The sequence below is a fragment of the Oryza brachyantha genome, chromosome 7 (genome assembly GCF_000231095.2).
Source record: "Oryza brachyantha chromosome 7, ObraRS2, whole genome shotgun sequence".
Lineage (NCBI taxonomy): Eukaryota > Viridiplantae > Streptophyta > Magnoliopsida > Poales > Poaceae > Oryza > Oryza brachyantha.
The window spans coordinates 18,189,022-18,209,733 of NC_023169.2; the positions used below are offsets into that span (position 1 = coordinate 18,189,022).

At 49.2% G+C, this 20,712-nt stretch overlaps 2 protein-coding genes across 2 annotated transcripts; both read left to right on the top strand.

Annotated features, from left to right (window-relative positions):
• On the top strand, positions 1-3,635 carry LOC102702865 (probable GTP-binding protein OBGC1, chloroplastic). Its single transcript, XM_006658027.3, has 6 exons — positions 1-1,430; positions 1,670-1,943; positions 2,103-2,394; positions 2,624-2,783; positions 2,958-3,066; positions 3,170-3,635. The coding sequence occupies exons 1-6, from the start codon at positions 40-42 to the stop codon at positions 3,263-3,265; spliced, it is 2,322 nt and encodes a 773-aa protein (XP_006658090.1). The 5' UTR covers positions 1-39; the 3' UTR covers positions 3,266-3,635.
• Positions 3,636-4,550: 915 nt separating this feature from the next.
• Positions 4,551-6,423, top strand: LOC107304574. The gene is made up of 5 exons (XM_015839276.2): positions 4,551-4,634; positions 4,963-5,040; positions 5,139-5,198; positions 5,273-5,555; positions 5,859-6,423. The coding sequence occupies exons 1-5, from the start codon at positions 4,590-4,592 to the stop codon at positions 5,879-5,881; spliced, it is 489 nt and encodes a 162-aa protein (XP_015694762.2). The 5' UTR covers positions 4,551-4,589; the 3' UTR covers positions 5,882-6,423.
• The last annotated feature ends 14,289 nt before the right edge of the window (positions 6,424-20,712 follow it).

Here is a 20,712-nt window from a genome sequence, read left to right on the forward strand (position 1 = left end):
GAGAAAAAAAAAATCTCGCTCGGCTCAAACGGCCACGAAATGGCGCCGGCCGCCGCCGCCGCCGCCGCCTTCCCCTTCCGCCTCTTCTCCGCCGAGGCTCGCCGCAACACCAAGGGCTCCCGGGGCAAGCGGGGCTCCGCCAGGCCAATCAAGCCGCCCCCTCCTCCTCCTCCTCCTCCACGACGTCCGTCTGCGTCGTCGGGTGCTGTGGGTGGCGTCGGCGCCACCACCTTCACTAGGCTGCCGCTCCGCGACGCCCCCGCGTCGCTGGAGGTGACGTTGGACCGGTTCCCCACCTCCAATCCCGAGCCCCGAGCTCCCGCCTTCACTCGCCGAAGTGAAGAGCGGTTGGGCGACGAGGAGGAGGAGGATGAGGATGAGGATGAGGTGGAGTTCGGCCTCCGTGGGGCTACCACGTTTGCTCGGCTCCCTCTGCGGGGCTCCCCCGACGGCGGTGATCTCGCCATTGGGAAATTCGATGCTGGCTTGGCCACTCAGGGGGGCCCGAAGAGTCGCTCCATTTCACGTCAAATGGTCGAACACCTTGACGACGTAGAGGACGAGGACGAGTTGGAGGAAGAGGAAGAGGAAGATGAGGAGGAGCAAGTTGTCAGCCGCTTGGACATCTTCGAGGGAGCAAAAGGCAGGGAAGCTCGGGTTTTCTTACCCGACGAGGACGATGACGATGACGTCGTGGTGTTCGACCCGGACTACGACGGCGACAGCGACGACGAGGGATTCGGCGCTGTTACTCTTGCGCAGAGTCCACCGGGCGACGCCATCGCCGTCGCGGAGCTGGAAGAGCTACACTACAACGTTGACGAGGAGGAGGGCGACGACGACGGTGAGGTTATAGTGTTCCACCCAGGCTACGACGAGGAGGAGGAAGATGACGACGTGTTCGAGGACAACGGCGACGACTACGAGGACAAAGAGGGGGAAGAGGAAGGTGAGACGAAGGAGAAGGGTGTCCCCGCCGTGATGCGGTGCTTCGACACGGCGAAGATATTCGCAAAGGCAGGCGACGGCGGGAACGGCGTGGTGGCATTCCGGCGAGAGAAGTACGTGCCGTTCGGGGGGCCCTCCGGCGGCGACGGCGGCCGCGGCGGGAACGTGTACGTGGAGGTGGACGGGGAGATGAACTCGCTGCTGCCGTTCCGCAACTCGGTGCACTTCCGCGCCGGCCGCGGCGCGCACGGCCAGGGCAGGCAGCAGGCCGGGGCGAAGGGCGAGGACGTCGTGGTGAAGGTGCCGCCCGGAACGGTGGTGCGGTCTTCCGCCGGCGACGTGGAGCTGCTTGAGCTGATGAAGCCTGGCCAGCGCGCGCTGCTTCTCCCCGGCGGCCGCGGCGGCCGTGGCAATGCCGCATTCAAGTCCGGCACAAACAAGGCGCCCAGGATCGCCGAGAAAGGGGAGAAAGGTCCAGAAATGTATGTTCTCTTCTTCCCTCCATTGAAAAATTGCTCATCTTTTCTAGTTAGCTATGGAGTAAGCTCTTGACATATATGAAATTAGCCATTTAGCTTACACTAATGCTGCCAATTCAGGTTTTTTTTTTTTTCGAACCAAACCATTCTTCTTGATAACTTGGAATTGTATTGCCTAATTTACCTCTGTTGTTTTCTCTGACTGATGTTACCTACATTTTGGGATGATTGGTGGTTGTTAGGTGGCTAGATTTGGAGCTGAAGCTGGTTGCTGATGTGGGGATTGTTGGCGCCCCAAACGCTGGAAAGAGCACACTTTTGAGTGCTATTAGTGCAGCCAAGCCAACTATAGCCAATTACCCTTTTACGACATTATTACCGAATCTTGGAGTGGTCTCATTGGATTTTGATGTTACAATGGTAGTTGCTGATCTTCCTGGACTACTGGAAGGTGCTCATCGCGGATATGGCTTGGGCCATGAGTTTTTAAGGCATAGTGAGAGATGTTCAGTGTTGGTATGTTCCTTTGCTTTTTCTCTTCTTCCATTCTTCCTTCATGATCAATGTTGAAGTACACATCTCTTATGTCATGGTTTGATTGTTTCTTGAATGTTTGATATTGGAAATGTATGCATGAATTCATGACTTTTGTTTTCTTTCTGGTTTGGGTCTTAGATTCATGTTGTTGACGGCTCAGGAGAACAACCTGAATATGAGTTTGAGGCTGTCCGTTTGGAACTGGAGCTATTTAGCCCATCATTGGTTGACAAACCTTATATAGTGGTGTATAATAAGATGGACCTTCCAGAGGCATCTGAGAGATGGAATAAGTTTCAGGAAAAGCTACAGGCTGAAGGAATTGAGCCTTATTGCATTAGTGCAATGAATAGGCAAGGAACACAGGATGTTGTTCATGCTGCCTACAAGATTCTGCAGAAAGAGAGGCAAAGGATGAAAGATGATGAAGGTATTTCTATACCCTATATTTTCCGTCAAATTATAGTATTAGCTGACAGCTGGTTATTAAGTATGGATGTGCTGGCTTTTTGCAATTTTAGATTAACTGCATACGTGCTACTTCTGCTATCTATGCTAAAGTAGCGTTCTTACTAGCATTTGTTTTACTTATCATAGTTAACACTTCCACATTACTTGTTTTTCTTTCTTAGATTACTTATTACTGCATGTTTCTGCAGAATGGATCGGCCCTGAAAATCTGAATCACGTGGCTGATGCAATAAAAAGGGTAAGGAGGGCTCCCATGAACGAATTTGAGATTTTTCATGATAAGGGCACGAGGACATGGAACGTTACTGGAGCTGGAATAGAACGTTTTGTTCAGATGACTAATTGGCAGTAAGTAGTTCATTTGTGCAGTGCTTACCTGTTGCTCTCTCCGAGAGATCAGTCCTAAAAAGAAAAATCTCAGACTGCATTACTCGTTGTTTATCTAAATTGACCTCTTCTAGAATTACTGATTAAACAGTAAAAAGCAAAGTAACAGTAAATCTGGTCTCTTCTCAAATGCAGGTATTCAGAATCCTTGAAACGATTTCAGCATGCTTTAGAGGCATGTGGTGTCAACAAAGCTCTTATCAAACGTGGAGTTAAAGAAGGAGACACGGTAGTTGTTGGTGAGGTATGTATTCCTGTGTCAAACAAAACAGCTTGAAAATTATCTGTGTCCCGTGGAAGCGGACAGACGGAATTATCAGACTTGGTAAGAAAGTTTTTTTGTGCAGATGGAAATGATTTGGACAGATGGGCCTAATAAGACCAGCTCATCAAAAACAATGAACTCGAAAGATGACTCTGTCAGATGGCCTGAATTCGGCTAGATCAAGAAATTGTTCTGCATAGCAGCAGAGTGACTTCAGTGAAATGTTTGCACAATAATTGTATCGCTGCACTATTATGCCAAGAACAAACTAGTCATTACAATGGCTAGTTGCAGCAAGACCAGACAAACACATTCAGCACAAAGAAAAGAGACATTTTGTGGCACGGCGCATCACACAAGCTTGGAAAGGTAGATTATCTAGAAGTGCTATGCCATTCTCCAGAAAGGTAGATATCTGTAGATGAGATTCAGGAATTCTAAGGTGATGTATAAAACAATTTCTTCGGCAAGATAGAAAGCTTGTCATTGTTTCGCCCATACTTATTACAAAGAGAACGGCTTATGAGTGATGAAAAATAATTTATAGATGATTTTTCTGTATATATGTTCTTAGCGATTTAAAAACAAATATGGTAAAATAAAGTATTATTAAAAAAACTAAAATCAACTTCAAATTTTTCTTTTATGGGTAAAGCTGAAGTGCAAACGATGGAGCTGTAAATGTTCGCATCAATGAGACAATGACATAAGATTAAAGAAAGACATTTGTCATTGCGTTGTTCTGCGTTGAACGCTGGAACAAGATCCGTGTGCTCTAAATTACGCTCAAAATGTTACTAAGACATCTAGCTTTTCTTGCGTGCTTAAGCTTATAAGCTAAAATTTAAATTTAAAGTTAATTTTAGAGTTTTTTCATCGTAATTTACTTTTTAGTCTTTGTTTTTATATCGTTAAGAGCATGTATATAAAAAGTTTTATTTATAAATCATTATTAAATCAATAATAATCCGTTTCTAAACACTTGCAACCAGGGGCTTTTTTTTCTGTTGTACGTGCCCAAACAGCAGCGTGCCGAATCCAATGCAGCATCGGATTTCGGCGAGACGAGGTTTGCATTACATATTCGACTTACTAATCAGAGTTGGAATCTGTCTGTTCGTACGTGTCTCTCTCCTACGAGTAGTAGATAAATATGCGAAGCGCGCGGTAGCTAGCACGATCGATCACAAGCCCTCTCTCTCCGTCTCGCTGCACCTGGAGGATCGAGGCTGGCTGCTCGATCGATCGCCATGGCTACGACGCGGAGCTGTCTCTTTCCGTATTCGCCGGCCATCTTGCTGCCGGTGGTGGGCAGGCGCGGCCGCCGCTGCCTCCTCCCGCCGGGCCTGAAGACGACGGCGGCGCAGCCCCGCAAGTTGACGGCGACCGCCCGCCCGCGCCTGCAGCCGGCGCAGTGCCAGAAACGCGACGGCGGCGGCGCAACTACGCCGCCGGTGCAGCGACTGCCGGCCGACTTTCTGCAGGAGGAGAAGGAGAAGGTCATGCAACACCACCGCGAAATCGTCTCCGTCGACAATGGCTGCCTTGTACGTGTTCTTGCACCACCGTATTTTTACTACTTGATCTGCCACCATCATCTACTCCCATTGTATTTTCTTATAATTTACCCTATTAACCTTGTAATTTTAAAAATCAATCAAATCTACTGGATATCCAAGTAAAATTAAATTGATATGAATATTTTCTATATAAAAAATATCATATATTTTATAAAAAATATTTTTCTATTTATTTTAGAAATAACATAATATGTTTTTATCTTTACAAACCACGTACATTCAGCTAGTTTATCAAAATTCGCTATTTATGAACCACAAATTAATTCTAACGCCATTTGGTGGGAAAATATTGCAGTATGCTGAGGCCATGGATATGTCGGCGCGGCTCTGCCTGGCAGCAAATGATGGTCTCGCCATGGCTTCTCACGTCATGGTAACTACATCTACATGTTCTTGCATATGTTGCATTGCATATTAACTCCTATAAATAAATAAATTAACACAACAAATTGCTCTCCCTGAAAATCTCAGCACAGTGCAGAACTCAATCTCGCTGCGCCCAACGAAACATCTGCAGAAACAATCCACAGGGTACGTACGTTTAATTACTCCTTATTATATAGGTTTCTGCTGATGATGGCTGATCATCTCTGAACTTGCTGCAGACGGTCCGGGTGTGCGTGAGCGCCTTCATGGCCGCCGACGGCGACTCGTACCAGCGGAAGGTGAGCAGGGAGACGGTGGCCTCGTTCCTGGGCGCTCTGCGAGGCCTCGCGGCGTTGAGCCACATCTTGCTGGAAGGCGCCCTGGAAGCCGTCAGCCACAGGCTGCCCATGGAAAGCCTGTCGGAGTACGCCTTCAACTCCGACGTGATACGCCGAGTTCGAGAGGCAGATGAACGAGCTGGAGTCCATGGTCCAAACGGCTCTGTCTCCGGAAATCTGCAAGGTATATACAAGTGCAATTTACTTTAGTTTTGTCGTGTGTTTTTCATGTCTATTCTCTCTCTTGCTGATATTGATCCCAAGAAAAAAACAGAGTAGGTACAGCTAGTCCGTGAACAGCTAGCCATCACACTGTAAAAATATGATAGGTTCGATCTATGGTCATTGAGGGTCTCCTAAAAGGATCTACTAAATTCATCGAGTTGTTCTAAAGAATCAAAATGGTCGGTTATTAACGGAATTCCTTCCCTTTATCTTTGTGATGTTAGTTAATTTGGTGTGTTAAGTTTTGTTACATTGTCTGCAGATAGCACTGCCGGTGATTGTTAAGGGAACTAAAATTGCTGGATCAATTCTGGGGCTTATGGTGGATCGTCGAAGGAGAGCATATGTGAAGGCACATAGTAAAATGGCATCTTGTGTTCAAATTTCTGTATGGGCCTTAGCAGATAGTATAAATAATTCTTAAGAACATCTCAAAGATCTATCTCATGGAATATATATGCATGTGAACTTTAGTCCATCAACCTCCTTATAAGAGAGAGTGATATCCTAATGACGTGAGGGAGAACTCTAAACCACACGTTCATGCTCTCTCGGCTTGCCAGGAAGTGCTCGGGTGGCGTGCGCACACGACATGCGCATGAATGGTCCGCTAAAATGAGCTCCTCGTGCTTGTGCAGATGACTTATATATTTGGTTCAGTTACAAGTCACAAAGATAATTCACGTGTCACGATATCTCTATAAATACCAAGTCAAGTCTATCTGATTTTGTTACAAGTAGAGTCGAGTCGAGCCTTGCACCATATACGAAAAAACAGCTACTGTTTGCTACCTACTCCTATACTGCGTAGGGTTCATACGGTAATTGTTGCGAACACTCCAATTCAGAGCCTGATTCATCACGTTTCAAGGATGTTTCTTATATTTGATCTATTCATGTGTAATACCTTAATTTACATGTTTAGATCCTATCAGATGGTTTTGTTACCTTTTCTTTTTACTGTTATGATCTATTTATGAAACAAATTAAATCTACATCTACTTATATTTTCAACATATTATGCTTAGCGTTCGCAAATCACAGCTGATCTGAGATACTTGGCATATATAGTAGCCTCCCATGTCCCAAAAGTAAAAAATTATTGGTTTCTCAACATGAAAATAACGATATATGTCTGGCCTTATTAATGTATATCACTAATTAATGTTGGTCTATCTCCCTTACGACTGTTGTTTCTCTAGTAACTTATTACTCTCTAGTCTCTACTATCTACATGATCGTTTGCAAGCATACCATTATGATTTTTACAAAGTTAGAGATATACCATTGATATCTCGCTACCATACATACGAGTCAATAACACATGGGTCAGAATTACATATCTCTAATTTAGCAAAATTGCAGTGACAGCTTTGTAATTTTTCCTAATTTAAAATGGCTGAGTAATTAATGGTTTTTTAAACAAATGGAAAATTTGCACTAAAATCTTTCAAATTTCTTGAACTAAGGGCATCTTCAAAGAATATTTAACTATTTGTCATCCTCAGATTTGGCAATTACTCAGTGTCTATGATATGTGGGCCATGGACCCATATATCATAGACACATTAAGTGGTAAATAGTTTAACGTGACACTATAGCGGTGGCAAAAAAATTAAATGCCCACATCTTCAATGTATCTTACCCAACTTAACATTAGTGTGGGACATAGTAGCAGGGTAGTAGTAGTTGTTTACATAATTCACGATGTTTATATAGGGAATAGGAAGTAGGGTGGGGCCCACTTTGAAAAAATAGCAAGTTTTCCAAGAGTCACCAACTTGATGTCTGAGAAGATAACATTGTTTATTTTCTTATACCTGATAGTAACACTATATTTCGGTAGTAGTTATTCACCATCTCCATAATGTCTATTACCAATATTTAATGCTTACTGTCTGCTATTATGCTACATTATGGCTAAGAGTATGTTCGATAGCTAGGCTCCTTATGGTGCAACCTATCCAAAGTTAAGTTATAGACAACATTGATACTCGTACTTTTGGCTATTTATCCTTCAGTGGTAAGTGACGTAGTAATCAACAAAGATGCTTATGGAGACTTCGCCAATCCTAAAATAAGTCGGTGTGGTGACTTCATCGGTCTTCAGGTATATAGGCTAATCTTCAAAGATACTCATAGGAGTAGGATATGATTGTGTGCATTCATAGGGGAGAGAGTATGTACGCATATGAGCACCTACTTTTATATCATGTTTGGCAAATAGAAAACATGTAATTTTTTAATTGAGCTCTTGCACCCCCTAACTCTCGCTTCAACTCTGGCAACCTCAATAAATAGCACTAGATGAAACCCCACGCGTTGCAGCGGGCACATTAGAAAAAATGAAATATGCATGTAAGTATGTTTGAACCTAAAAATAAATTGATAGACAAAATATGCCCTAAGTAAGAAATACTTGAAACGACATCAAGCTCATAAGCTAACAATATGGAGATCTTTTTTACTCCTTGTAGCATATGATGACTTAGAAACATTAGAAGCAACAAAAACTACTTCAGATTTAGCTATATGCACACATAATATTAAAATGTATAAAAAATTACAAAGGAAATAATGGAGATATAAGTGAGTAGTTCTTCTACCTAACCAAACAGGAATATAATATAGTATATAATTTCAAAAGTGAGTAGTTCTGTGTCACACCCGGAGTTTCGTCCCAAGCCTAAATCGTAAAAAGAAATCCGTAAATAACAATTGGCTTAATTAACTCAGGAAAAATCCCTCTAAAAGGAATTAATTCAATTAAATCGAGGCTCGCAAATCGACTAACTGGATTTAAATTCAAATTGCAGAAGTATAAAATTTGGCCAAACAAATTAATTTAAAACTCGGCAAAAGTGGGGTTTTCCTTTTTCCCTCCTTTTTCCTTTCTTTTTCCCTTCCTTCTCAAATTGGGCCGAAGTCCAATTTTCCTCCCTCTCTCTTTTTCCTTTTCTTTTTCTTTTTCTTTTCCTTCCCGGGCCGGCCCAACCGAGCCGGCCCACTCCTCCTCGGCCGGCCCAGCCGAGCCGGCCTCCCTCCCGAGCCGCGCGCGCCCCCGCCTGGGCCGCGGCCTCGGCCCAGCTCGCCGCTCGCCCGCGCCGCGAGTCCGCGCCGCCTCCCTCCTCTCTCTCGCGCCACTGACGGGTGGGGCCCACCTGTCAGTGACTGTTTCGCCGCGCTCGCGCCCGCGCCCGCGCCGCGCCGCGTCCGAGCCGGACTCCGCGCCGTCGCCGCAACCGCCGCCGCCGCAACGGCCGCCGCCGAGACCGCGTCGTCGCCGACTCGGTCTCCAACCTCCGCCCGCCCTAGCCGGTGCCGCCACCCTATAAATCCCGAGCCGCCGCGCGCCGTCGCTCACTTTCCGCCGCCCGCTCGAGTCGCCGCCGCGCTGCTGCCTCTCGCCGCCGCCGCGCTGCTGCCTCTCGCCGCCGCCAGGCAACTTCGCCGTCGGACGCCCTCGCCGCTGTCCAGCCGCGTCATCACCTCAGCGTCGCTGTCGCCGACCAGTCGCCGTCCTCGTCGTTGCCGGTGGACGACCCCGCGCCGCGCATTCCTCCGTCGCGTCGTCGCCGTCACGCCTAGTTGCCTCGCCGCCGCCGATCGATCTCCGCCGCCACCGCCGATCTCCCGCACCCACCCGCGTCGCCACCTCCGCCTCGGCCTCGCCGATCCGTCCGCACCCTCGCCGCCGCCGGTGAGCACCCGCACCCTCCTCCCCTCCCTCTCCCCCTCTCCGGCCGACCGCCGCCGAGTCGCGCGCCGTCGCCGGACGAGACCAAAGCTCGCCCTCCCGCCGGCCGCCGTGGTTGTCGTCGCCTCCGCGTCGCCGACGTCTGGCCGCCGTCGCTTGCACCCGCGCGTGCCGCGCCGTCGCCGCTCGTCAGTCGCCGTCGCCGCTGTCCTTCCACCATCGCCGTGCGTCGCCGCCTCGGCCGTCATCGCTGTCGCGCCGTCGCCGCCCGCCGGTCGTCGCCGTCGCGCCGTCGCCGTCGCGCCACCGTCGCCGTGCGCCGCCGCCGCCGCGTCGCCCGCCGCTCCCGCCGGCCGCCGCCGTCCGCCCGAGCCGCGCTCTGCGCCCCTCCTCTCTGTTCCCTCTCGCTGACGAGTGGGCCCCACTCGTCAGTCGGTCCCCGCGCCCGCCTCCTCTCTCTCTTCCTCGGGCCCGCGTGTCAGTCTCTCCCTCTCCCTCTCTCTCACCGACAGGTGGTCCCCACCAGTCAGCCGTCAGTTTCCTCTCTCCTCGCTGACGTCAGCAGCCCCATTAATTGCGCAATAATTGATTTAGGACTTTTCTGTTTAGCTAAAAAACCCAGAAAACTTCTAAAATTCATAAGTAATTCATCTAGTCTCCGTTTAGGTCCATTCAAATTTCATTAAATTCATAAAATTATCAAGAATCCATTAAAAATAGTTTCTTTTGCTGTTTTAGTAGAGTTTATGCCTGTTTTATTTATTTTTGTGCTTTGTCGCTTGGATTCGGACCCCGCCGAAGAGCCGGTTTACTTCGAGATCGTCGCCGAAGTTCCCCAAGGGCCAGAGCAAGGCAAGTGACACTCATCCTTGAACATATTGAACCCATTATTGCAAATTCCCCGCTTTATGACTTCAAATATGCATTGTTTTAATTAAAGTACTTACTTTATGTTATTTTCGGGTAACCTTATTATTATGCCGTTGGTTATCCAACTTTATTCATTGCTGGACCAGGGGTAAATTGACTAGAGTTAGGCCTAGGTTAATGCTTAGCCATGCTTAGAACAAATAGCTCATGGGATCACATTTAATCATGCTTAGTTCTGGATAGCTCAGATATTGATTCACTACCCAGTTCGGGTTAATGTCAACTAAAATATTGATAATGGTGGGCTGTGGGTGCATGGTTTTGAGAGTCGCACCCATGGCGATTAAGGACCGGTTCACGGGAAACCCTGGAAGTCATTAAGTGCTAACCACATGCCGAAATGGGTAAGGTGGGATTTGGAGCATGACTTCGAACTATTTGACGTACCCAGGCAAGGGTAGGCGTGATGGAGTATGGACGGACAATCGTGGTGTAACGAAAGCTTCTCCTGCTTCCGGATCTACCAAGGCACAAGAGGGGACTGCCCGACTTGGTGTAAAGGAGGGGGTGAAACCTGAAGTGTGGTACGATTAAATAGGGAGGGTTGTGTAACGGGTCCTATCACGGTCTCCTTTCCGGTATGCCGTGGTGGTATGTCGGCGCACGTTCAAGTGTAGTGGAGTCGTGTCTTGTGGGTACAGTAGTACACCTCTGATCAGAGTATAAACTATTCGAATAGCCGTGCCCACGGTTAAGGGCGAACTCCCAGCTTCACTGTGATTAGTGAACTCTAATAACTTGAGTAAATTGGTTATCTCTCGGGACTACTGCAACGTGGTGTAACGTTGAGTAGTGGTTGGGCCTGTTGCAACGTGGTGTAACGTTGAACAGTGTTGTGGTACTTTACAACTGTTTTTTTTATTTATGCTTTACTGTTCTTAATTACCTTTGTTCTTTTAAGCTCTGTTATTTATTTAAACTGCTGCTTTATTGCAACTAACCCTAGCCTGTCCTTGTTAACCCTTATGCATCATTTACTTTTTCCCCCTTGTCCGTGTTACTTGTTGAGTACGGTGGTTTGTACTCAGCCTTGCTTAACTTTCCCAACCCAGAGCTAGAAGCAGAGTTCGATGGAGGTGCCTCTCAGGAGTGAGCTGTTCCGCCGTCGAAGCGTTGCCTGTGGACTGGAGCCGTACCCGCTGGAGCTAGTCTACCCCTTTGTTTTTCTTTCCGCTGCATTTCCGCTAGAATAAGTGTAATTTTCCGTTGTTTCTAAGAACGATGGTTATGTCATCAACATTGTCTTTTTGTGTACCCTGGCTGGTCCTGGACAAGGATTTAATACACAATTAAGTTCAGAAATTCGTGTGAGGAATTTCTGGGCGTGACAAGTTGGTATCAGAGCCTCCTTTGACCGTAGGATCAGCCCAATGGAAGCCCTAAGAGCCCTCTGCTTTTCATGTTTGTGCATAGTTTGCGAAAGTTAGAGTGTTTTGAAAATGGGTTGGTGTTTTTCAAAAGCGTGAGTGTTTTAAAAAGACAAAACCCCTTTGATTGAAAAGTGTGAGTAAATCGATTTACGGGTAAAACTTTGTTTACTTTCTTTCTTTTATGGTTTATTTATCTTGAAATAAAACTTTGCATCTATTGATTCCAAATCCTTGTGCTCTTTAGATGGCTGACCACCCTTTGTACCATCGTGGAAACGGGATGGCTGGATTCGTGGCAGAGTTGGCAAGAGTCTCGTTCACAGCAGGATACCCCTACGAGCCGGAGTACACCACGATCCATCCTCTGGAAGGCGAGTTTCCCCACCGAGTAAGATTGGAGCTGCATGGAATCCCCGGTTTCCTCCCTAACTTGGAAGCAGAAGGAGCTGGAGGTTCGCATGAGCATGCCTGCCAGGAAGCTGCCTACAGTCTGATGACAACGCTCAGGGCCAGGCATGACCTGACGTTCCGACATTCGGCTTACCGGTATCACCCTGGTCGTGGACCCAATTCCATGGTCAGTAGGTTTCGGTCTGCCCGAAGTGAGCAAGACCCTACCTTCGGTAGGATGTGCACGGTGCTGCAGGGCCTCGACCAGATGCATCACGACCTCCACAAAGCGTCTAAGGCCTTGAACGACGCCAAGCTCACCCAGATCGTTCGTCTGCAAGATGAGGTCGACCGCTTGAAGAAGGAGAACGCCAGGCTCAAAGGACTCCCAGAGCCCGGAGGTGCAAGGTGTCGCACGACGGCAAGGAAGCGAACCCGTGGGCCGCCCAGAGTTCAGTCTTACCCCGGTGCCCCGGATGAACCAAGACCCTTGATGCAGATGGTGCCAACCTCTCCGACCCCAGTGCCCGAGGAAGGTGTCTCCCCGTTCAACGCAGCAAGGAACCACAACAGGGTCGTCACGGTCTCTAGCAGCAGCGAGTCCGCTTCTGGTGAAGATGAAGATGGTCTCCCCAGCAACTCAAGAAGCCGCTCTGAAGACGAGGAAGAAGATCCGTCCCCTGTCGTCGATCGTCGCTCTCCTTCCGTGCCCTAGACGCCGCCCTTAGCTTCGTTTTAGTCGTTGTGTGCTAGTTTTGGTGTGTTAGGTTTGCTTCGCTTGGGGCTAGTGGTGAACCATAGCAGTAGTGGGGTTATGGTTGTGCCACCAGGAGTTGTGTGGTTTTTAAGTGTGTTTCTTAAGCAAGACAATTACAGATCACTAATTAAATAAAGCCCCTGTTTGCTTAGTCGTTTCTTTTTCTTCTTTCTCTTTCTGTTCCTCCCGCCCCCGCAGATGGTGAACACCCGCCACGGCAACCGCGACACCGACCAGTCCAGCACCGGAGGACCGCCCCCGCCGCCTCCACCAGAGAACCCGTCGCTCGCCCAGATTCTTGCTAACCAGACGCAGATGCTATCTTGGATGATGCAGCAGATGCAACAGCAACAGCAGCAGCACCAACAAATGCTACAGCAGCTTCTAAATCAAAGTCAGAACAACCAGCAACAGCAGGGACCACCCCCAGTGCAGTCCAAGTTGCGGGAGTTTCTCCGTGTTCGTCCCCCAACTTTCTCAAGCACCACCAACCCCATGGAGGCAAGTGATTGGCTCCATGCCATTGAGAAGAAGCTCAACCTACTGCAGTGCACTGACCAAGAAAAGGTTTCCTTCGTCGCACATCAACTGATGGGTCCCGCCTCTGCTTGGTGGGATAATTTCCTGGCTACCCGCACCGCTACCACGGAAGTAACTTGGGCGGAATTCTGTCTTAATTTCCGCAAGGCCCATATCCCTGACGGGATAGTCACGCAGAAGAAGCGTGAGTTCCGCGCTTTACACCAAGGTACCAAGACGGTGACTGAGTACCTTCATGAGTTCAATCGCCTAGCGCGATACGCTCCCGAGGATGTCCGCACCGACGCCGAAAGACAAGAAAAGTTCCTCGGGGGTTTGGATGATGAACTGAAGAAGCAGTTGCTTTCGGGCGACTATGCCGACTTTGAGAAACTCGTAGACAAGGTCATCCGTCAGGAGGACCAGCACCTCCAGATGGATAGAAAGAGGAAGGCTTCGCAGTTCAGGTCTAACCAGTCGCCTCCTCAGAAGCCCCGATTCCACACCGGCCCCTATCCTCAGAATCAGCAACACGGGCAATCAACCTTCATTGTCCGCCAGCATCGTCCTTACAATCCCAGCAACTTCTCCAGTGGCTCATCCCAGCGTGCTCCTACTCAGCGTGCTCTTCCCGCACCAGCTCCCCGGCAACAGAATGCTCCTCCACCAACAGCTCAACCTCCTCCAGTCAGGAAGGATGTAGATGCAAAGCCTGGGGTGTGCTACAACTGTGGCGACCCAGGTCACTTTGCTGATAAGTGCCCGAAGCCGAAGCGCAGTGGGCAAAGGTTCGTGCAAGCTCGCGTGAATCACGTCACCGCCGAAGAAGCACAGGCTGCGCCAGAAGTGATACTGGGTACGTTTCCTGTCAACTCCGTACCTGCTACAGTACTTTTTGATTCTGGTGCTACACACTCGTTTATTTCAAGAAAGTTTGTGGGATTGCTTGGGTTGGCAAGGGAAAAGTTAAGAGACCCGATGCGGGTTAACACTCCAGGGCATAGTATGTTCTCGGACCATTATAGCCCTGATGTGCCCATAGAAATCTAAGGGATACCCTTTCTAGCCAATCTCATCCTTCTCGAATCTAAAGACCCAGATGTCATTTTGGGAATGAACTAGCTTACTAAGCATCAAGGAGTGATTGATTGTGCCAAGCGTACAATCACCTTGACCAGTGAAGAAGGTAAAGTGGTGACTTATCAGTCGCCGGAGTCAGTGGCGACCAGGACTTGTTTGAATCAGATGGAAGCCGAAGAGCAGCCCTCGAAAAAAGTCAAAGACCCAAAGAAGTTGGAAGACATACCAGTGGTTTGTGAGTATCCGGAGGTGTTTCCAGATGATCTCACAACGATGCCGCCAGAAAGAGAGATCGAGTTCCGTATCGACTTGGTACCCGGAACCGCACCGATCTATAAGAGACCCTACAGGATGGCCGCCAATGAGATGGCAGAAGTGAAGAAGCAAGTGGATGAACAGCTTCAGAAAGGTTATATCCGACCGAGTACCTCGCCTTGGGGTGCCCCGGTTATTTTTGTTGAGAAGAAGGACAAAACTAAGAGAATGTGTGTGGACTATCGTGCTTTGAACGATGTCACTATTAAGAATAAGTATCCTCTGCCAAGGATTGATGACTTATTTGATCAGTTGAAGGAAGCCAGTGTTTTCTCCAAGATCGATTTGAGATCAGGGTATCACCAGTTGAGAATTCGGGAAGAAGATATCCCTAAGACGGCATTCACTACTCGCTATGGCTTGTATGAGTGTACGGTAATGTCGTTTGGACTTACTAATGCCCCGGCATTCTTCATGAATCTCATGAATAAGGTGTTCATGGAATACCTGGATAAGTTTGTGATTGTCTTCATCGACGACATTCTTATCTACTCCAAGTCAGAAGAAGAGCACGAGCAACATTTGCGGATTGTGCTAGAGAAGCTCAGAGAACACCAGTTGTATGCCAAGTTCAGTAAGTGTGATTTTTGGCTGCATGAAGTGAAGTTCCTTGGCCATGTGATCAATGCCCAAGGTGTAGCAGTGGACCCCAGTAACGTGGAGTCAGTGATCAAGTGGACCCCGCCTAAGACGGTTTCCCAAATCAGGAGTTTCTTAGGACTTGCGGGCTATTACCGCCGGTTCATTGAGAATTTCTCAAAGATAGCCAAGCCAATGACACAGTTGTTGAAAAAGGAAGAGAAGTTCAAGTGGTCAAGTGAGTGCGATAGGAGTTTTGAAGAGCTCAAGCAAAGGTTGGTTTCGGCACCCGTGTTGGTTTTGCCGGATCAAACGAAGGACTTCCAGGTTTACTGTGACGCATCCAGATCGGGATTGGGATGTGTGCTAATGCAAGAAGGAAAGGTGGTTGCTTACGCCTCTCGTCAATTGAGACCACATGAGGGTAACTACCCGACTCACGATTTGGAACTAGCAGCTGTGGTGCATGCCCTAAAGATTTGGCGACACTACTTGATCGGTAACAAGTGTGAAGTATATACGGATCATAAGAGTTTAAAGTATATCTTTACACAACCGGATCTGAACCTCCGTCAACGAAGATGGTTGGAATTGATCAAGGATTATGATCTAAGTATCCATTACTATCCAGGCAAAGCAAATGTAGTTGCAGATGCTTTGAGCCGGAAGAATTACTGCGGCTCTGCGATGTCAACGGAAGTTTGTGAGCAGTTACACCAGGAGTTTGAACGACTAAATTTGGGTTTAGTCGAAGAAGGCTTTGTGGCAGCCCTAGAAGCGCAGCCCACTTTGGTGAATCAAGTTCGCCAATCTCAAGCAAATGATCCGGAGATAGCCGAGCTAAAGAAAAATATGCGAGTTGGTAAAGCCCGAGATTTTTCAGAAGATGAACATGGAACAATCTGGATGGGAAACAGGTTGTGCGTACCAGATAACAAGGAGTTGAAGGAGTTGATACTCCAAGAAGCTCATCAAACCCAGTACTCTATTCACCCCGGGAGTACTAAGATGTATCAGGACCTCAAAGAAAAGTTTTGGTGGGTTAGTATGAAGAGAGAAATTGCAGAATACGTCGCCTTGTGCGATGTTTGTCAACGAGTCAAAGCAGAACACCAAAGGCTAGCAGGACTATTGCAACCTCTCCAGATTCCAGAATGGAAATGGGAAGAAATTGGGATGGATTTCATCACTGGTTTACCAAGGACCGCTGCCGGTCATGACTCGATTTGGGTAATTGTTGATCGATTGACAAAGGTCGCTCATTTCATACCAGTTCACACTACCTACTCAGGGAAAAGATTAGCCGAGATTTACTTGGCTAGGATCATGTGTTTACATGGAGTACCGAAGAAGATCGTTTCTGACCGTGGAAGCCAGTTTACTTCAAAGTTTTGGCAGAAGCTACAGGAAGAATTGGGAACCCGACTGAATTTCAGTACGGCTTATCACCCACAGACAGATGGTCAGACGGAGAGGGTAAATCAGATTCTTGAAGATATGCTCAGAGCTTGCGCTCTCGACTTTGGTGGAACGTGGGATAAGAATTTACCGTATGCAGAGTTCTCATACAACAACAGTTATCAGACCAGTCTGCAGATGGCACCTTTTGAAGCATTGTATGGGCGGAAATGTCGCACACCCTTCTTCTGGGATCAAACAGGAGAACGTCAAGTTTTCGGGACTGAAGTTTTAAGCCAGGCGGAAGAAAAAGTCAGAATAATCCGTGAAAGGTTGAAAACAGCTCAAACCAGACAGAAGAGTTATGCAGATAATCGTCGGAGGGACTTAGCCTTCGAAGCAGGAGACTATGTGTACCTCCGCGTCACACCTTTGCGAGGAGTGCACCGGTTTCAGACCAAAGGAAAATTGGCACCACGTTTCGTGGGACCATACAGGATAGTGGAACGCAGGGGAGAAGTTGCGTATCAGTTGGAACTCCCCGCTAACATGGCTGGAATCCATGACGTGTTCCATGTGTCGCAGCTCAAGAAGTGTCTCCGTGTGCCTGAGGAACAAACAAACTCCGAGCACATCGATCTGCAGGAAGATCTAACTTATGTGGAGAAGCCAGCATGGATTCTAGAAACCAGTGAAAGAAAGACTCGGAACCGTGTGATCAGATTCTGCAGAGTTCAGTGGAGTCACCACTCAGAAAAAGAAGCGACATGGGAAAGAGAAGATGAGCTCAAGGCCGCCCATCCGCACCTCTTCGCCAGTGCCTCCGAATCTCGGGGTCGAGATTCCGTTTAAGGGGGGTAGGTTTGTCACACCCGGAGTTTCGTCCCAAGCCTAAATCGTAAAAAGAAATCCGTAAATAACAATTGGCTTAATTAACTCAGGAAAAATCCCTCTAAAAGGAATTAATTCAATTAAATCGAGGCTCGCAAATCGACTAACTGGATTTAAATTCAAATTGCAGAAGTATAAAATTTGGCCAAACAAATTAATTTAAAACTCGGCAAAAGTGGGGTTTTCCTTTTTCCCTCCTTTTTCCTTTCTTTTTCCCTTCCTTCTCAAATTGGGCCGAAGTCCAATTTTCCTCCCTCTCTCTTTTTCCTTTTCTTTTTCTTTTTCTTTTCCTTCCCGGGCCGGCCCAGCCGAGCCGGCCCACTCCTCCTCGGCCGGCCCAGCCGAGCCGGCCTCCCTCCCGAGCCACGCGCGCCCCCGCCTGGGCCGCGGCCTCGGCCCAGCTCGCCGCTCGCCCGCGCCGCGAGTCCGCGCCGCCTCCCTCCTCTCTCTCGCGCCACTGACGGGTGGGGCCCACCCGTCAGTGACTGTTTCGCCGCGCCCGCGCCCGCGCCGCGCCGCGTCCGAGCCGGACTCCGCGCCGTCGCCGCAACCGCCGCTGCCGCAACGGCCGCCGCCGAGACCGCGTCGTCGCCGACTCGGTCTCCAACCTCCGCCCGCCCTAGCCGGTGCCGCCACCCTATAAATCCCGAGCCGCCGCGCGCCGTCGCTCACTTTCCGCCGCCCGCTCGAGTCGCCGCCGCGCTGCTGCCTCTCGCCGCCGCCGCGCTGCTGCCTCTCGCCGCCGCCGCCGTGCAACTTCGCCGTCGGACGCCCTCGCCGCTGTCCAGCCGCGTAATCACCTCAGCGTCGCTGTCGCCGACCAGTCGCCGTCCTCGTCGTCGCCGGTGGACGACCCCGCGCCGCGCATTCCTCCGTCGCGTCGTCGCCGTCACGCCTAGTCGCCTCGCCGCCGCCGATCGATCTCCGCCGCCACCGCCGATCTCCCGCACCCACCCGCGTCGCCACCTCCGCCTCGGCCTCGCCGATCCGTCCGCACCCTCGCCGCCGCCGGTGAGCACCCGCACCCTCCTCCCCTCCCTCTCCCCCTCTCCGGCCGACCGCCGCCGAGTCGCGCGCCGTCGCCGGACGAGACCAAAGCTCGCCCTCCCACCGGCCGCCGTGGTTGTCGTCGCCTCCGTGTCGCCGACGTCTGGCCGCCGTCGCTTGCACCCGCGCGTGCCGCGCCGTCGCCGCTCGTCAGTCGCCGTCGCCGCTGTCCTTCCACCATCGCCGTGCGTCGCCGCCTCGGCCATCATCGCTGTCGCGCCGTCGTCGCCCGCCGGTCGTCGCCGTCGCGCCGCCGTCGCCGTGCGCCGCCGCCGCCGCGTCGCCCGCCGCTCCCGCCGGTCGCCGCCGTCCGCCCGAGCCGCGCTCTGCGCCCCTCCTCTCTGTTCCCTCTCGCTGACGAGTGGGCCCCACTCGTCAGTCAGTCCCCGCGCCCGCCTCCTCTCTCTCCTCCCTGGGCCCGCGTGTCAGTCTCTCCCTCTCCCTCTCTCTCACCGACAGGTGGTCCCCACCTGTCAGCCGTCAGTTTCCTCTCTCCTCGCTGACGTCAGCAGCCCAATTAATTGCGCAATAATTGATTTAGGACTTTTCTGTTTAGCTAAAAAACCCAGAAAACTTCTAAAATTCATAAGTAATTCATCTAGTCTCCGTTTAGGTCCATTCAAATTTCATTAAATTTATAAAATTATCAAGAATCCATTAAAAATAGTTTCTTTTGCTGTTTCAGTAGAGTTTGTGCCTGTTTTATTTATTTTTGTGCTTTGTCGCTTGGATTCGGACCCCGCCGAAGAGCCGGTTTACTTCGAGATCGTCGCCGAAGTTCCCCAAGGGCCAGAGCAAGGCAAGTGACACTCATCCTTGAACATATTGAACCCATTATTGCAAATTCCCCGCTTTATGACTTCAAATATGCATTGTTTTAATTAAAGTACTTACTTTATGTTACTTTCGGGTAAACCTTATTATTATGCCGTTGGTTATCCAACTTTATTCATTGCTGGACCAGGGGTAAATTGACTAGAGTTAGGCCTAGGTTAATGCTTAGCCATGCTTAGAACAAATAGCTCATGGGATCACATTTAATCATGCTTAGTTCTGGATAGCTCAGATATTGATTCACTACCCAGTTCGGGTTAATGTCAACTAAAATATTGATAATGGTGGGCTGTGGGTGCATGGTTTTGAGAGTCGCACCCATGGCGATTAAGGACCGGTTCACGGGAAACCCTGGAAGTCATTAAGTGCTAACCACATGCCGAAATGGGTAAGGTGGGATTTGGAGCATGACTTCGAACTATTTGACGTACCCAGGCAAGGGTAGACGTGATGGAGTATGGACGGGCAATCGTGGTGTAACGAAAGCTTCTCCTGCTTCCGGATCTACCAAGGCACAAGAGGGGACTGCCCGACTTGGTGTAAAGGAGGGGGTGAAACCTGAAGTGTGGTACGATTAAATAGGGAGGGTTGTGTAACGGGTCCTATCACGGTCTCCTTTCCGGTATGCCGTGGTGGTATGTCGGCGCACGTTCAAGTGTAGTGGAGTCGTGTCTTGTGGGTATAGTAGTACACCTCTGATCAGAGTATAAACTATTCGAATAGCCGTGCCCACGGTTAAGGGCGAACTCCCAGCTTCACTGTGATTAGTGAACTCTAATAACTTGAGTAAATTGGTTATCTCTCGGGACTACTGCAACGTGGTGTAACGTTGAGTAGTGGTTGGGCCTGTTGCAACGTGGTGTAACGTTGAACAGTGTTGTGGTACTTTACAACTGTTTTTTTATTTATGCTTTACTGTTCTTAATTACCTTTGTTCTTTTAAGCTCTGTTATTTATTTAAACTGCTGCTTTATTGCAACTAACCCTAGCCTGTCCTTGTTAACCCTTATGCATCATTTACTTTTTCCCCCTTGTCCGTGTTACTTGTTGAGTACGGTGGTTTGTACTCAGCCTTGCTTAACTTTCCCAACCCAGAGCTAGAAGCAGAGTCCGATGGAGGTGCCTCTCAGGAGTGAGCTGTTCCGCCGTCGAAGCGTTGCCTGTGGACTGGAGCCGTACCCGCTGGAGCTAGTCTACCCCTTTGTTTTTCTTTCCGCTGCATTTTCGCTAGAATAAGTGTAATTTTCCATTGTTTCTAAGAACGATGGTTATGTGATCAACATTGTCTTTTTGTGTACCCTGGCTGGTC

Excerpts from the sequence above, each read along its gene's own strand:
- LOC102702865 (XM_006658027.3), top strand. The coding sequence starts at position 40 with ATGGCGCCGGCCGCCGCCGCCGCCGCCGCCTTCCCCTTCCGCCTCTTC. Across the intron at positions 1,431-1,669 it reads GGGGAGAAAGGTCCAGAAAT|GTGGCTAGATTTGGAGCTGA; the intron begins GTATGTTCTCTT and ends GGTGGTTGTTAG. Across the intron at positions 2,784-2,957 it reads GTTCAGATGACTAATTGGCA|GTATTCAGAATCCTTGAAAC; the intron begins GTAAGTAGTTCA and ends TCTCAAATGCAG.
- LOC107304574 (XM_015839276.2), top strand. The coding sequence starts at position 4,590 with ATGCAACACCACCGCGAAATCGTCTCCGTCGACAATGGCTGCCTT. Across the intron at positions 5,041-5,138 it reads CCATGGCTTCTCACGTCATG|CACAGTGCAGAACTCAATCT; the intron begins GTAACTACATCT and ends TGAAAATCTCAG. Across the intron at positions 5,556-5,858 it reads TGTCTCCGGAAATCTGCAAG|ATAGCACTGCCGGTGATTGT; the intron begins GTATATACAAGT and ends CATTGTCTGCAG.